Genomic DNA, 18,540 nt, shown 5'->3' with positions numbered 1-18,540 from the left:
AAACAACGAGGAGTCGGGTGGCACCTTAAAGACTAACAGGTTTATTTGGGCATAAGCTTTTCTGTGTAAAAAATCCACTTCTTCAGATGCAACATTTTTTACCCACGAAAGCTTATGCCCAAATAAATCTGTTAGTCTTTAAGGTGCCACCGGACTCCTCATTGTTTTTGTGGATATAGACTAACACGGCTACCCCTCTGATTCTAAAGCAGCAGAACCACTTCTGAGTGCGTCTGATCAGATTTCATCAGCTGAAGTGCCACTTTTGAATAGTTTATACAACTGAAGTAATTAAAGAGTGGTGTTAATACCAAGGGTCCTGGTCAAATTGCAATTTTGGAACTAAATTGTGCCTAAGTAAAACTTCATGTTTTTTAACTTCAATTTTATGCTTTTCTTTCACTATCAAATTGTTGTGTAGCGCTGATATTCACTGTTGAAGAGCTGCCATTTTCTCTGCCCAATGGTATTTGTGTCTGAATGATATTGACATGAGAGAATGAGAGGTAATGATTTGAATATGAGTAGCTTGTGAAGTCTCTTTGATCTTTTGATATAGGATGCATTTTACAGAAAGACTTTATTGGCTGAGATCATATTGCAGCCATGCCTTCGTAAACTCATGAAGTTTGCATACCAAAAATATCATGTTAGTCCTTGGCTTGATTAGTAGGGGGGAAGGGATAGCTCAGTGGTTTGAGCATTGGCCTGCTAAACCCAGGATTGTGAGTTCAGTCCTTGAGAGGGCCACTTAGGGATCTGGGGCAAAATCTCTACTTGGTCCTGCTAGTGAAGGCAGGGGACTGGACTCAATGACCTTTCAGGGTCCCTACCAGTTCTATGAGATAGGTATATCTCCATATATTTAATTTATTTACCTAAAACACCATTTGGTGTATATAATTTCTCTAGTTGCTGTCCCTTAAAGTTGATCTGCAAAGGAGAAAGATTTGTGCCCCCCACCTTTTTTCTCTCTCTCTAGGAATGGTATAAATGACCCAATGTACCTAAAAGGGGGTTGTTCTATGCTTGTTTTAAAAAAACAAACACTTTGGAAATATTGGGAATGTAAAATCTGGTCTTCCCTGAGTTTGCAGAGAACTCCTTGGTCTGAGTGAAGTTGTGAGATTTCTTTAACCGTTAATTGAAAGGGAAGTGTTGAATGTTAAAGATTCATTCTCCAAACAATTGCTAACAAAAAGCTAACAATCTGAATAAAAATCACATCCTTTCTCAACCAGGGTTTGCTTGCTTGCTTGGTGTATATCCGAAACCTACTAATTCTCTAGTAATCCATAGTATTTCTGGGGAAAGTAGGCAAAACATGATTTTTTTAATTTAAAAAAAAAAAGCAGAATGAGGAAAACTTTACAGATATTTATATGTAGTTAGGGCTTTTGCTTTTGGGGGGTGGTGGTATTTGTTTCAATTTTCAAGTTTTATGTAGATATATAAAATATACAAGGGGATTCGGGGCTTTCTGCTTAAGTATACTGTAATAAGTAATTTGTGCTTTAATATCATAATGTTTCAAACAACATGACTTCAAAGCACCCTAGGGAACCTTAAGTACACACCAGAAGGATCTACATGGACCAGTTAACATGCAGCATGTTTAATGCGCTTTAGAAATCTCTCCCCTGTAGTCTGCATTACTTCTCTGTGTAGACAAGCCTTAGATACAAGTAACCAGTTGTGGTGTTTTTCTGGTATTCAGTGGATGAACACCAATTTCTCTTTCCTCCGCCACTCATTTGTATCAAAAATAAAACCAAAAATCAGAAGCCCTATACATAATAAAGCAAAAAAGGCACAAACCTTTTTTTACACTTCAAAATAAAATAAGTATTTTCCTTGAAAGGATGATATTGTATTACAGAACTGCAATGTTTACAGTGCTGTTTACTCATTTGTGATCTTTGTTCAGAACTCTCAGATCTGGCAATGTAAAATACAGATGCACCTCTGGCTATAATACATAGGTGAATTGGAAGTCCCTTAAAGTGAACTATCATCAATTTCTTGAGCCATCAGTTTCCAACACAAACTCACTTTAAATGAGACATTCAGCCAGCCAGGAGCATATTATACTTGTTGAAGACAAGATCACAACTAAGGCTCAAATGTCTGAATGTTGTTTTTCTTAGCTCCAACTCAGTTTCTGGTGATGTTGTGCAAATTGCTACTTCCTGCTGAGGATAGGTCTACACAAAAGACATTTGCTGGCATAGTTATGTTAGTCAGAGGTGCGATGTATGTGGTCTCTGACCATTATAGCTGTATTGGCAAAAACGCTGCGTGTACATGCAGTTATACCTCCAAAACTGTGCTTTTGCCAGTATAATTTATTTTGTTAGGGGAGCTAGAATAAGCTATTTTGGCAAAACCGCAGTTTCACCAGTAAACTGTGTCCACACAATTACTACTTTACCAATATAATACTCTGGTTATACCTATGACAGCAAACTGTTCCTACTGTAGACTTGGCCTGAGATAAGAGCACAGCTTCTTTTGACTCTTTCAGATGAAAGGTCTGTTTTGGCTGACTTTAAAGTTATGTCCTTCAGATAGTGTGGATTCTGTTAAAATATCCAACAGTGGCAGTGTGCAGGCTACTCAGTCAGTCACTGCATTGGGGGCAACATTACATTCTGCTTTGGGGTATCTGCCATTTGGGAGATGAAACATTGTAGTGTAACAATAATACAAATACTAAACAGTAATTGGGTGTTGATTAGGAAAATCCTTATTCAGTAGTCTGGCTCCTGGTAGTCCTAATATGATTGATAACATAGTCTTAATTAGTACTCTTCTTTGGAAGCATTGGAATTCTTATGAGGCATCATAAAATCCAATTGGAGAATTTCAGATGGACTATTCAAGCAGTGAAATGCTTGATTGAGAGCGTCAGTGAAGCAGAAATAGAATTATTTTCCCAGTAGCACTGTACTTTCAAGTCTACAAATTTGTATATCAGTCTATAAATTTATATTATGTAAAAGCTAACTCTTACTCTTTTTTGTTAAAGGGTCAGTTTTCCTCCAGTCCTATTCAGGGAGGTACAAGGGCATACAGTCTGGGAAGCATTACCAGTCCCACGTTTCCAGAGAGGTCCCCTGCAAATATCGCTTCCCCTACTTTTTCTCCAATTGCTTTTCAGATAAGAAAGACACCATTGTCAGGTATGGTTTGACTGTATATACAGTCTCCTTTCATGCAGCTTGTATTTCTTGTGATGAAAAACGGATCCATCTAGAGGCAGGTACTTGGCTTGATAGTCCAGTGGTCTCATCTAAAATGGCACATGGAATGTTTAGCAGTAAAGTGTAGTCAATGTAAACGTATAAAATGTTTACTTGAACATAATTACTTAAAGTGCAAAAAATAAATTAGTGGGGAAAGGAATCATGAAAACTCATACATGTATGAAATAAAATAAAGGGGAGCAATATGATCTGAGGAGGAGGGTTTTGTTTCAAAAATAAGTTATGTATCAAAAATAAGATAAGCAGTTAGAATTGTAATTTAATTTAAAAAGTTCAGGTGGAAGTAGTAGGAAAAACTATTTTGATAGGGTGTCTTACATTTGAGCCCTGATCCCCATAACTAGATTAAGTTGAGATTAAATGAATTCACTAGTTTAGAAACCTAGTGGATGCTTATCCATATCAGACTCCATAATTTGTTGCAATTTTGCAGTATTGGTAGTCTGTGTTCTGTAAAAGCTTAGTCTATTTGCATAGCTAATTCAGTCAGAACCTGCTATGAGATACTTCGGCAAAGCTATGTATAAAGACTGAATAGCTACTTTCCACTCTGTGCCTGATTGTATAAAGTTCTGATAATTTTCACCCTCAAAAAGCTTCTGTAGAACTAATGTGTTCTAAGAAATCTACAGTACTTGCCTAGTATGAATATTAGATTATTGGACTGGAAGCATTTTGGGGTAAGGACTGTTCATTTTGACACAATTTGGTACTGCCATTTGAAAACCTGGTCTCTGCTGTAGCAGACCCGTCAGAGAAAGGAAATCTTTAGGTAAGCAGGATTACAATTTGAAAATATGATGGCTAAATGTGTGTGTAACAAGTAGAACCTTTAAAAATAGTTGTATCAAATACCTTTACTGCCAGGAGATGATACTCAAGGGAATCACCACCTAGTGTGGCTGTAATTGTTCTAGTGACTTCTGGTCCTAGGATTCAGACTGTTAGCTTTTCCTCCATCTGATATCTAATGAATTGAATTATTCTGTTTTTACTATGGACAGAACAAAGGAAGTTGACTTTTCGTTCTCCCGATGTTCCTTCTGCGCCAGTCTCAAACAGAATGACACCCCCAAGTACTAGAAGTCCTTATATAGATGGCTGTTCTCCAATTAAAAATTGCTCTCCTATGAGACTTGGAGCATGCAAAGGGACTGCACAGTATCAAACTTCCCTCATTAGGATACCATTTACCCTTGAAAATCACAACGAAGAGGAAGAAGACAAAGAGAATGCCCTACCTGCAGAAGTTCTGTTACCACAGATGGACACTGGAGTAAATTTACAGCAGCAGGATGGTGATACTTTTGCACATGGTACACACTTAGTTGTGGCGACTGTATCTATTTCACCAGATCACTCTGAAGCTTGTGAACAAGGACTGGCATCGTTGCAGGATATGGAAGGTTTAAAAGAAAATAATACTGTTGATATGGTTGATTCAGTTGAGGTGTCAGATGAGAACACTTGGGTTAAGGAATGTGTTGGTAATAGCAGTATGCCAATGACCAGCTTCATGACAGGAATTACTTTCAGTATTGAAAGCTCTCACATGTGCATATCACCTCTTGCAGAAAGCAGTGTAATTCCTTGTGACAGCAGTAGTATTCAGGTAAGAGTTTTTGTTTTATTTAAATAATTTAGTAAATAAATTATACTACAAGTTTAATCTCTCAATTTTCACATTTGTCCCTCTACCATTCTGGATATACTTTCTGTCACCTCTTATCTGATGTGGTGTAAACACTGAATTGTGTGACAAAGCTTTTTCCATATGACTGGCAACACAGCAATTCAAAGAAATATTTCTTATGCTATCACAGTAGTAAATTTGGATTAATCCCAAACTACTTTGATTCTGGTTGACCAATTTACCATCTTCTCTTGATTCTAATGAATCTGCTGCAGTTAACTAAGTTATTACATAATGCAGCCTTCTTTTGCTTTTTAAGTCGCAAATAGATTTTCAATTTTATTTAAGCCTGCAGTTGTATTATCTTGTAAAATATGCAAGTCACGCACATCTAGCCATATCACCTTGGATAGGAGGTCTCCAAAGAAGTCCTGGTTTCTGAAGGTAGTGAAGAAGCTATGATGATAGTAGTAGAAACTGTCCTGTTGAAGATGCTGATGCGTTAATATTTGAAAAAGTTCTGAGTTGTGACCATTAATTGTCCAACAGGCATGTACTTTATCACACAAGTATTTCCAATTTGCCTATTGGACTTTCCCTGAAGTTTCAATCAGATAATGAATAGTTTAGGACAGAAGTGACTCTAAGCATGCATTGTTAAATAATTGCCAGATATCCCCTTTAGATGTGGCTGTATTTCAATGGTTCATATTTTCATCACTGATATGTATAGCTTGTATGATAGATTAACTTTATAAATACAATATGAAAGGATTATGAAGTATGTGCCATAGAAATGTAAATTAAATTAAGTAATGCACAAGAAATAGGGGAGCTTATCTGGAACAGAGTACATAGGATATTCATTCCTGGCTTTTGTTCCTAGGTGGACAGTGGCTATAATACACAGACATGTGGAAGCAGCATTATGGATACAGTTGGGGCTGAGAACAATTGCAGAGACAATAATGTACATTCTTATGAGGCTCAGAACAAATCTCAGCTTTCCAAAACTAAGGTAGGAAATGCATAGAATGATACGTTTTTCCATTTCCAATATCCATTCCTTGTTTCCTCCCAGCATTCCTTCACACCACTCCCTGCTAGGTCAGGGGTTTGACAAATTGTTTCTAAGAACTTGTGGGAACTTGTAGACAGCAAATTTATTTGGCCTTAGTGTCAAGTATTAGATTAAAAAGATGATCTATAAAATAAAGGAAAATATACTGAAAATCCTAATTTTAAAATTCATGTGTTCTGATGACGGCAAAGGATACTCCTGGGGAAATTCCAAAAAATGAAAAATTCTGTGCCAAAAAAAAAATTCTGCACACAACATTTTAAAATTCTCATATTTTATTGGTCAAAATAAGGTGGGTTGTTTTTTTTAATGCAAAATGATCCACAATTACAGTCAGTCAGTCATGACTGAGAACAACATTGCAGGATGTGCAAAATAATTTGTCCCCGTCCACATGCAGTTTTGTAGGGAATTCTCAAGCATGAGAACCTGTTTTTGATGCATGATGTAAAGGCCATTCATGTCATGCAAAAGAACAAATATCCCTTTTGCCCTTTAATAACTTCATCTGGACCTGGCTGGGTACTCTGGGAAGTGCTTGGTTCTGATTGTCCTGACTTTTTAGTGATTGCTTGATAAATGTTTTATTTGCCCTCAGTCCTTTTTTTTTTTTTTTTTTTATTTCTTTTTTTTTTTTTAAATTTATTATTTAATGGGTAAGTAAAATAAATCCTGAGCTGTAATCTAACCCCATAAAGTGAGAAAGCTCATAGACCTCCTAGCTGAGGATTCCCTTTCAGTCATTTATAACAAAGCTCCTTTACATCACTCTGGCAATGTAAAGGAGCCTTTACACTTTTACATGTTTTATGCTCCTAGGGGAATTGGCTGAGAATGGGAACAGTTAGTTAACAATAGTAATATTAACCATAAAAATAACAGGAGTACTTGTGGCACCTTAGAGACTAACAAATTTATTAGAGCATAAGCTTTCGTGGGCTACAACCCACTTCTTCGGATGCATATAGAGTGAAACATATATTGAGGAGATATATATACACACACATACAGAGAGCATGAACAGGTGGGAGTTGTCTTACCAACTCTGAGAGGCCAATTAAGTAAGAGGAAAAAAACTTTTGAAGTGATAATCAAGATGGCTCAGTACAGACAGTTTGATAAGAAGCAAGTGTGAAAATACTTACAAGGGGAGATAGATTCAATGTTTGTAATGGCTCAGCCATTCCCAATCCCTATTTAGCCCTGAGTTGATTGTGTCTAGTTTGCATATCAATTCCAGCTCAGCAGTCTCTCGTTGGAGTCTGTTTTTGAAGTTTTTCTGTTTTAAGATAGCCACCCGCAGGTCTGTCAAAGAATGGCCAGACAGGTTAAAGTGTTCTCCCACTGGTTTTTGAGTATTATGATTCCTGATGTCAGATTTGTGTCCATTAATTCTTTTGCGTAGAGACTGTCCGGTTTGGCCAATGTACATGGCAGAGGGGCATTGCTGGCACAACTCCCACCTGTTCATGCTCTCTGTATGTGTGTGTATATATATCTCCTCAATATATGGTTCACTCTATATGCATCCGAAGAAGTGGGTTGTAGCCCACGAAAGCTTATGCTCTAATAAATTTGTTAGTCTCTAAGGTGCCACAAGTACTCCTGTTATTTTTGCGGATACAGACTAACACGGCTGCTACTCTGAAATATTAACCATGTTACTATGCAGGCAGGCTGCTACACTTCTGCCTCAGAGAATAAGATGAATTAACTATCAATAGCAACATTGTTCTAAATGTGAAAAAAACACATTGTTAATCTTTTATTTCAAACATTGAAACAGTTTTGAAGGAATGCACAGAACAGACTCTTATTCTTCCACACCTTATCCCATCTCAAGCAAAAACTGACTGAATTTTGTTTCAATCCAATCCCTGTTATAAAATGAGCCTCCATGCAATTAAAGGGATAGCACTGGCTGATTGCATTTCTAACCCTGGCAAAACAGCTGCTTGCTTCCTTGCAGCGAAGGAAAATAGGCAGGCTACTACATTTCTGCCTCGGGACAGAGCCTGCCTTATGCCTAACAACCTGAAGCTCTACTTCTCCATGCCCGGCAAGCTACACTGTAGCAAGTCTCTCTCGCTTGTTCACACACATGCATGCCCAGCCCCGCCCCGCCCCGTCCCCTGACAGTGATTAATGTCTCTCAGGCAGGCACGCATGCCCTGCCCCACCCCTACAGTGATTTGCATCTCTGATGGCTGCTCCAGGTGTGCTGGAACAGACGTGCCGCCTGGGCTGCCCAGGAAGAGGCACATGTCCCCCGCATATTTCTTCTGCATTTTTCTGCGTGGGGAGACAGATATCTAATGACCATAAGAATTCTCTGCCCGTGCAGGTGCGCAGAATTCCATCAGGAGCAAAAGGCACTGGGGGCTTGGGGAGAACTCGGCTCAATGTTCTTTGGCAAAAGCATTGGTGAGACTACAAATGAACAAAATGCCATCCCTGGATATCTTAAAAGTTCCATGGTATTGACTTGATTCAGTATGCTGAGGAATGTCTTTAAGATAATTTTTCAACTTGAGATCTCTACTTCCACTTGTGGATCTCATTGTACAGAGGCAAGGGAAAGCAACAAACACATAATACAGTTTCTGAGAATAGTGAAAGGGGATATATATAAGACTAAAGCAAAGGGGACTTATTCAGTTCTTCAAATGTTTGTATGTATTCCACTCTTGGTACGCCTATGCCCTGTGTGCATGAAATCAGATTATTTTGCACAGCAGTGTCTGTTTGGGGCTGTGTCTACACCTTGAGTGCCCTCACACATCCCCACCCAAAGTCAGAGTGGGTCGAACTGCCCTTCAGTTCTTTCTTACTATCCATGGCTGTGAGACAGAATCCTGCAGTGTCTGCATCACTAGGTGCTTTATGAAGCAAATAAACACATCTTTGTATTGTTAGTTAGGTGTTAAATTAGTTGCTATTAGTGTGTATAGGGTTGGTACATCTGTTGGCAAAAACACCCCCAAACTTCTGTTAGTGTTAGGAATTTTTTCCTCTATGCCTGAACCAAAGGTTATATCTACACTTGGAGCTGGGGGTGTGATTCCCAGCGTGTGTAGCTAGCACGCTAAAGAGAGTAGGGAAGCATGGACAGCAGCAAGTGGCAGCGTAGGTTAACTGTATTGAATATGTATACACAGGGTTCAGGTGGGTTAATATTTGGCATGGCTAGCCTGTGCTGCTGCTACCCTGGCTACATTATTATGTTTTGTGTGGTAGGTTGATAGGAGCTAGCACAAGTATGTCTATGCAAGCTGGAAATCACACAACCAGCTCAAGATGTAGACATACCTAAAGTCTCCTGGCTTCAAGAACTGCCCTTCATGTGAGACAGCTGTGTTCTTTAACAATGGTCACTCAAGGTGCCTTTTTTTCCTCTGGGAAGGGCATATTCGAGAGAAATGCTCTGTCATTCTTTTTCAAAAAGGACATTGAAGGCTCCAGGGGCTTGTCTCAAACTTCTACTTTTAGACTATTTTATGAAGCCTGCTTTAGATCAGTGCAGAAAGGACCTCCCTGGACCTGAACTGACTATGTGCAGGAGCGTTCCAGTCAGCTATGGCTCAAGGTTGAGTTCCCAGACTCTTTCTCCAAGATGACCCCAGCTGCAGAGACGGGCAAGGTTGCCAAGTTCTCCTCAGTCTTATGGGTAGGGAAGAACACTGTTCCTCCAGGGAGCAGAAGTGCAGATTGTCTTCCTCAGGCCCTAACTGGAAGAAGCAAAAATCTCTTCACTTCACTCCCACAAAGGGGTGGCTCAGCCCGGAATGAGTCCTGATGACACCCTGGAGAACATGGAACATGACCAATGGTACCAGCCTATGAAAAGATTCAAGCCATGCCCAATACCAAATCTGTAGTACTGATGAACTTGGCACCAAGGACATTGTTGGAGTTGTGCAGTGCAGGGACTGAGGAGCAGCTGGCTCTGCCCTGCCCTTTATGCCCTTGGGGGGAGGGGGAAATGACGACACACAAGAGCAATCAGAGCATGCCTCTCCCCCAGTGAACACTGCTGGCCAAAAGCATCTGATCTCACTTACACAGGGTGCACTTGCACCAGAAGTGGACAACATCTCTAAGAACCATAGTTACTATAGGGGGAATAGCTGTTTTTTATTTCTGTTTTTTTTTTTTTTTAATTTTCAGGAAGGGATGAAGTTAAAACTGTTTTATACTGGTGATCTGAAACTTCCAGTGACAAACCCCAAAATGATCCTTTATAACAGGGAAACAAGATGGTTGAGATAATATATTTTATTGGATCAACTTCTGATGGTGAAAGAGACAAGCTTTCTAGCTTGCACAGAGTTCTTCTCCAGCATCTGCGTAAGCTCTCTTGCACCATCAGAAGTTGGTCCAATAAAAGATATTACCTCAACCACCTTGTTTCTATAGTATCAGAGGGGTAGCCGTGTTAGTCTGGATCTGTAAAAAGCGACAGAGTCCTGTGGCACCTTATAGACTAACAGACGTATTGGATACCCACATGCATCTGACGAAGTGGGTATTCACCCACGAAAGCTTATGCTCCAATACGTCTGTTAGTCTATAAGGTGCCACAGGACTCTTTGTTGCTTGTTTCTATAATATCCTGAGATAAGCACCCTTTATAGCATGGACTGATTCAAATGAAATGAGGTCCGAATTGTTTAACTTATTGAAATGAGGATTTTTGAAAGAATGATATTAAAAGAAATTTGTTTACAAACCTAGGAGTTTCCTGTTTTAAACCGTAAAGACAATCAGCTGTTGAGAGCAAAGTCTCCAGAGATTCAACCATGTTTCCATAAAGTAAAAACATACAATACATTATTCAGTCAAAATGCAACTTGCAACTTTTCTACTTGGAAACATACCAACGAACATCAGATTCAGGGATTTCACAAAAATGGTATGTGGATTTTTATGGAGAACTTAAAATGGCTAGTACTTGTTAATAGTTTATCTTGTATGACCTGAAGAATGATGAGCACAGTAATACTACAACTGAGCTCAGGCAGCAGACCAAACTGCTGCCTTGCTGCTTGTTTGATATGTATTATAGGGAGCTGGGAAGCAGCAATCTATACAGGTTCTCCTAACCAAATCCACTGGACATGGAAAATTAGGGAGGCTGTGAGCTGGACTTGAAACAAAAATTGATAGCATTTTTTCTTTTGAGCTGTTTCTGTGAACACTAGTGGCAAGTTTCTAGAAATGGCAAATTGTTCCAAAATCTTAGCTGTACTAGATTCAATAGAAATACACTCTGCATATTAGCAACCTTAGAATGGGTGAATTTTTAGGAGTTTCTTCAACTGTTTCCATGTTTGGACACTGGACAACATTCACATTAGGGCTGTTGATTAATTGCATTTAACTCACGCGAATAAATCAAAAAAATTAATCGCGATTAATCGCACTGTTAAACAATAGACTACCAATTGAAATTTATTAAATATTTTGGATGTTTTTCTACAGTTTTTTATATATATATATATATATATATATATATATATTGCATTCTGTGTTGTAATTGAAATCAAAGTGTATATTATTCTTGATTACAAATATTTGCACTGTGAAAGATAAACAAAAGAAATACAATTTTTCAGTTCCTCATACAAGTACTGTAGTGCAATCTCTGTGTCGTGAAAGTGCAATTTACAAGTGTAGACTTTTATTGTTACATAACTGCACTCAAAAACAAAACAATGTAAAACTTCAGAGCCTACAAGTCCACTCAGTCCTACTTCTTGTTCAGCCAATCACTAAGACAAACAAGTTTGTTTACATTTACAGGAGATAGTGCTGCCCTCTTCTTATTTACAATGTCAACAGAAAGTGAGAAGAGGTATTTGCATGGCACTTTTGTAGCCGGCATTGCAAGGTATTTACGTGCTTCGGCCACTGTTCCAGAGGACATGCTTCCATGCTGATGACACTCTTTTAAAAAAAAAAAAAAAAAAAAAAAAGCGTTAATTAAATTTGTGACTGAACTCCTTGGGGGAGAATTTTATATCCCCTGCTCCGTTTTACCCGCATTCTGCTATATATTTCATGTTATAGCAGTCTCGGATGATGACCCAGCACATGTTCATTTTAAGAACACTTTCACTGCAGATTTGACAAAACACAAAGAAGGTACCAATGTGAGATTTCGAAAGATCACTACAGCACTCGACCCAAGGTTTAAGAATCTGGAGTGCCTTCCAAAATCTGAGAGGGAAGAGGTGTGGAGCATGCTTTCAAAAGTCTTAAAAGAGCAACACTCTGATGAGGAAATTACAGAACTCAAACCACCAAAACAGAAAATCAACCTTCTGCTGGTGGCATCTGACTCAGATGATGAAAATGAACATGCGTTGGGCCGCACTGCTCTGGATCATTATCAAGCAGAACCTGTCATCAGCATGGATGTATATCCGCTGGAATGGTGGTTGAAGCATGAAGGGACATCTGAATCTTTAGCGCATCTGGCACATAAATATCTTGCCACACTGGCTCCAACAGTGCCATGAGAACGCCTGTTCTCATTTTCAGGTGACATTGTAAACAAGAAGCGGGCAGCATTATCTCCTGCAAATGTAAACAAACATTGTTTTATTTTTAAATGCAGTTATTTTCTGTACATAATTCTACTTTTGTAGGTTCAACTTTCATGATAAAGAGATTGCACTACAGTACTTGTATTAGGTGAATTTAAAAATAATATTTCATTTGTTTTTTTATAGAGCAAATACTTGTAATCAAAAATAAATATAAAGTGAGCACTGTACACTTTGTATTCTGTGTTGTAATTGAAATCAATATATTTGAAAATGTAGAAAACATCCCAAAATATTTAAATAAATGTTATTCTATTGTTTAACTGTGTGATTAATCATGATTAATTTTTTTAATCTCTTGACAGCCCTAATTCACAGGAAACCAGTTTGAGCTATTGGAAGATATTCAGGGGGTGATATTGTATTCTACAGTCTCTGTATATTCACTGTTCTCTAAATAAAGCAAAAAGTAGATTACAGATTTTGCAACATAGCCATTTAGTATACATGTAACCTAGACGTTGCCCATGAACAAATTTGCCCTGATCAGCACCTCTAGTTTTCATCCACCAATATTTCTTCCAGATAAGGACCCTCAAATGTTTAGTTAACATCTCAAGGGGGGGGAAAAGTGCATGTTGCATCAAAATATGTGCTATGAAATTGCCAGATGGGGGTGTGAAGCACACAATATAGTTCTACTTCCATAACTACAGTGTTGGTAATCATTATTTATTCATTGTGCACTCCATAACTAGTTCATACTTCCCTCATAATCTTTTCCTGAATGTGCAAAAGAAAAACTTCTCTTTTGAGTGTGGTCCAGTGGATTTAAGCACAGAAGTAGCAGTGAGGGACTCCTCTGGGACTTATTTGATACCTAGTTCTTTACCAAAAACTTTACCTCCTTATCCCCTGCCCTTGTCTGTCATCTGCCCACTCTAGTGGACAATTGTCAACCACTCCTTTTACTTTTACCAGTTCTTGAGAGTACAGAGTGACCAATTTTATCTTCAGTTTCTAACCTCATTGCTTAAACACTTTTTTCAGTAGAAGTTTCAATATGAAAATATTAGTTATACTTTTGGCCACTCTACAGAAGCCACTCTTTTCTTCCTAGTTAACTAGGTCTTTTCTGTTGTTGCTGGTACTCTCTCCTTCCTTCTTCTCCTTGAAATCTGCAGAGTATTTGAAACTGAACTACTCCATTCTCCTGCCCAGCTTCAATAGCTGTGCAGGTGTCTAGCTGCATTCTTGCTTGTATCTGTTTTCTGTCCCTGTTGATATTTCCTCTACACACAAAAGCCTGTCCTTTATGGAGTTCCACAAGGATCTTTTCCCATATTCATTCTTTTTTACCAACTTCTTCATCTATTCCATTTTCCTTCACTGTCCTCAGAATATAATTTATGATCTCAATTTTCTTGCTCCTTTTCTCGCATTTTCCTAGGTTCATAGATTGGCTTGTCAACCCCTCTGCAATATTGCTCATATTCTCACTTCCATATACACTGACATTCTTAGCTAGTAATTCACTTTTTCAGCTTCCTTTTTAGTGGTAATTCCCAAATCCCACCTCTGTGGACTATCGTATTTGCAGAATAACTACCTGTCTGTTCTAAGAAATAAATCCTCTCAATCTCAATCAGCTCAACTAGCTCCTCATCAGTTTCAATACAAAGAGAAGTTTGTTTTTAAAAACTTCCCCTGGACTTGCCCTAACCACTCAGATACAGTATTTTCTTACACCATCTGCTTACAACCACTGACCTGTGGCCCTCCTTATAATATCTACATTGCTGGTACCTCCTTTACAGTTTCTGATATTTGGAACGATCTTCCCATATCTGCCTCAATTCTCTTCTATTTTGCCTCTACTTTGTGCTTTTTAATTTAACTCTGAAAAACAGTTGGGGATACAGTTTGCATGAAACAAAAAGTTGCTGTAGTCATACTGTATCGGGGGGAAAAAATCAAGACTGACTAAAGAAAGTCTGATGATTCAGGAAAATAAACAGTGGTCATCACTGTATAGGTCAAACCCTAAATGAGAAAATGTGGAGGGACTCGAAGAGAGAATATTTCTCAAAATATATTTTTTCTAGCAAAGCTGGAATGATTTTTCAACACTGAAAATAGATATTCAACAGAAAAGCACTAAATTATATATCCTTAATTTTGCTATTGCTGGATTTGTTTAAGTTAGTGGTGCAAACTGGCAAAAATAACATGTCAGTTTGACTAGCCAAGTTTACAAAAACCACTGGACTTAAAAACCTGAAAAAACAATACATTGAATTACTCACCAGCCTGGCAGTTGGAGACAAAGATATTGGAACTTGGCACTCTACCTTTGTGGATAACTTAATCTTAGAAGCTGTATAATGTATGTTTGTCCCATTATTAAATTCTTCCAGTTGTTTTTTTTTTTCTTTTTTTCTTTTATAGTAAGGACAAACAGTCCCAAGATCTTGGATGGAGAGTCTGCCTGTCATTCTATGCAATAACCTGCAGAAATGCCTCTATCAAAGTGATTAGACCAAGGCTGACAAGTAGCCTTTGGCACATACGACTTTTGCAAATGGAATCAGTTGTGTTATAGTTTGGAGGGAACTGTCTCAACTACATTTTGAACACTTTTGAAGATAAAATGTGAGAAGGATTTGTATGGCACTTAAAAAACAAGTCATCTGAATTGTTACTTGAAACATAAAATAGCTTGTAAAATTTTGTCAAATCACAAACCTCTGTATGTTTATCGTTACCTCAGCAATGACCACTCTGGAAAAAATGTACATTGAAATTAACAGGGAGACTTCTATATCACTAATAAAAATATTATTAATTTTCTGTTTCTTCAAACTTAAGTATTGCAAAAATAATCCAAGTTTGTGATTCGTTTAAAATGTGTAATCAACTAATTAACATACTTTTCTGAGGTGCTTTTTTTGTTTTGGGGTTGTTGTTGTTTTTTTACATTTTTAAACTTTGTCCTTTTTTACCTGTCAGTTTAAGGTTCTTGGCATACATAAAGGTTGGTCCCTGCCATAGTCTCTATGCCAAGGAGGATAAGTCACACTTCACTATTTAATTGTGATGATAAACCCTTGAAATAGGAGATATAACTATCAACTGCAACTAGGTTTGGCACAGTGTTTCTGTATTATGTGTTTTAAGTCCACTTGAATAATACAGGGATTAAAAATTTACAGTGCATGTATGTCCTGAACGGTATACTTAGGTTTGATCTCACAAACCATCAGGGCTATAAAAATAACTTTATACCATTAGAAACTGAACATGCTCCTTTTTAATTCTGTTCTCTGGCATGTCATGAGATCAGAAATGAAAAAAAATTATTTGTCATCCTGCTTCCCCTTTTCTGCTTCCTGCTTGTATTAGCATGATTTTAGTAGCCACTATCTCGCAAAACAGATAATGTAATGCTTTATGCCATTTGAAAGCAAGGATTTCAGACTTCCAGAGGGTATAAGGAATGTTTAGGGTTTTATTTTTTTATGATTACCAAGGTATAATGATTGCTAATATTCTGCCAATGTAAGGTGGGGGGAAGAAGAGGGAAAGCAATATGGTAATCAGAATTTTATATGAATGTAAGGTTGGATCTTGTGACCTGATTAAGCTAGAAGCACATTGGTAGACCAATACAAGTATTTCTGAGACAATATATTTTTTTCAAAGCATTTGCCCTGTACCAGTAATGAAAATGATCCCTGTAGTATCAGTGGAACTTCTGGGCTCTTCTGGTTGAAATGTGAGATTAAATGTGGTTGATCATTTTAAAATTAAATTTAGTTGGATTCTTCAGAGCTGCATGTTCAATGAGCAGAGTTTTCAAATTAGTCACAAATAATGAAGTAATCACTAAAATTGTTTAATTGCTCCCTGTGTAAAATAAGCTTTTTAATAGGTAAGGCAAAAAATGAATAGCACAACTGGATGAATGTGAAAATAGTGAATTGTATAAAAGTTTTTGTATGTTTTGTCTGTCCTCTTTTCTTTCTTCAAACACATTGTGCCAAGAAGCAACCAACTATTTATTTTGACTTAAGAAAAACAAATATTTTTAATTATGTTTAGAAAACTTACTGTACTAATGAACTACAGTGCCCTTTTGACCATCACATTTATCTAGTTTTACTTAATTCATCAGTTGGCACATATTGCACAAAATGGTCACTGTTTACATTTAAAGAAAACAATTTAAATTGTTTTAACAAGGGTTTTTTATATTGAAAATTATTGTATAATTTTAAGTGATTTAATGTAATAAAGACTGATTGTTTCTCCCTCACACCCTAGATTGTTTTGGATAGTTTTGTTTTTAGTATCATGCCAGACTAAGGACATTAAGATACTTCTTTCAAGTGGGGCAGGGAACCAGTTGGACTAAAGCTGATTTTATTGTAATGTAAGTCTGATGTTGAAGGTGCTGCTGATTAGGGCTGTGAAGCGATTAAAAAAAAGTAATCATGATTAATTGTGCGATTAAAAAGATTAATCACATGATTAATCAATAATAGAATACCATTTATTTAAATATTTGTGGATGTTTTCTACATTTTCAAATATATTGATTTCAGTCACAGAGAATACAAAGTGTTCAGTGCTCACTTTATATTTATTTTTTATTACAAATATTTACACAGTAAAAAACAAAGGAAATAGTCTTTTTCAATTTACCTCATACAAGTACTGTAGTGCAATCTCTCTATCGTGAAAGATGAACTTACAACTGTAGTTATGTACAAAAAAAACTGTATTCAAAAATGAAACAATATGAAACTTTAGAGCCTACAAGTCCACTCAGTCCTACTTCTTGTTCAGCCAATTGCTCAGACAAACAAGTTTGTTTACATTTGCAGGAGATAATGCTGCCCGCTTGTTTACAATGTCACCTAAAAGTGAGAACAGCCGTTGGCATGGCACTGTTGTAGCCAGCGGTGGAAGATATTTACATTCCAGATGCACTAAAGATTCATATGTCCCTTCATGCTTCAACCACCATTCCAGAGGCCATGCATCCATACTGATGACGGGTTCTGCTCGATAATGATCCAGAGCAGTGCGGCCCAACGCATGTTCATTTTCATCATCTGAGTCAGATGCCACCAGCAGAAGGTTGATTTTCTGTTTTGGTGGTTCGGGTTCTGTAGTTTCTGCATCGGAGTGTTGCTCTTTTACGACTTCTGAAAGCACGCTCCACACCTCATCCCTCTCAGATTTTGGAAGGCACTTCAGATTCTTAGATCAAGTACTGTAGCTAAGGGTTTATCTTTAGAAATCTCACATTGGTACCTTCTTTGCATTTTGTCAAATCTGCATTAAAAGTGTTCTTAAAACGAACAACATGTGCTGGGTCCTCATCAGAGACTGCTGTAACATGAAATATATGGCAGAATGGGGGTAAAACAGAGGAGGAGACATACAATTCTCCTCCAAGGAGTTCAGTCTGTGACAATGCGGTTCTGGCGGAACCCAACTGAGAGTGCCAACTCAGGACAAATTGCTCAAATAGGGCAGTTACAGCCCAAGGCTGGGGTTTTTTCCACCTCTAAGGCAAACCAAACCAGCCAGACTAAGAGGACTTCGGTTTCACCCCACTGGCTAACCGCAAGTCTCACAAGCAATCTCCTTAGGCACTCCAGTTTTCCAGTATTACCACCAGTGCCACTCGTTATGGGGACAAATGGTTATGAAAACCAGTACCCCAGTAAAAGAAAAAGGTTCTCCTGATTCCAAAGGACCAAGCCCCAGACCCAGGTCAATATACAAATCAGATCTTACCCACAAATCACGCTGTTGCCAATCCTTTAGAATCTAAAATCTAAAGGTTTATTCATAAAAGGAAAAAGATAGAGATGAGAGTTAGAATTGGTTAAGTGGAATCAATTACATACAGTAATGGCAAAGTTCTTGGTTCAGGCTTGCAGCAGCGATAGAATAAACTGCAGGTTCAAATCAAGTCTCTGGAATACATCCCCCACTGGG

General features: G+C 37.8%; 1 protein-coding gene across 1 annotated transcript in view; it reads left to right on the top strand.

Annotated features, from left to right (window-relative positions):
• BORA (BORA aurora kinase A activator) overlaps nt 1–15,035 on the top strand; it is a 49,117-nt gene extending 34,082 nt beyond the window's left edge. The window contains exons 8-12 of the mRNA XM_065423227.1: nt 3,029–3,182; nt 4,271–4,878; nt 5,786–5,917; nt 10,715–10,892; nt 14,977–15,035. Of these exons, the coding sequence (XP_065279299.1) occupies nt 3,029–3,182; nt 4,271–4,878; nt 5,786–5,917; nt 10,715–10,892; nt 14,977–15,035 (1,131 nt within the window). The remainder of the gene's footprint in view (nt 1–3,028; nt 3,183–4,270; nt 4,879–5,785; nt 5,918–10,714; nt 10,893–14,976) is intronic.
• Nucleotides 15,036–18,540: the final 3,505 nt, after the last annotated feature.

The sequence above is a fragment of the Emys orbicularis genome, chromosome 1, assembly GCF_028017835.1.
Source record: "Emys orbicularis isolate rEmyOrb1 chromosome 1, rEmyOrb1.hap1, whole genome shotgun sequence".
Classification (NCBI taxonomy): domain Eukaryota; kingdom Metazoa; phylum Chordata; order Testudines; family Emydidae; genus Emys; species Emys orbicularis.
This window is presented reverse-complemented; position numbering and strand designations above follow the sequence as displayed.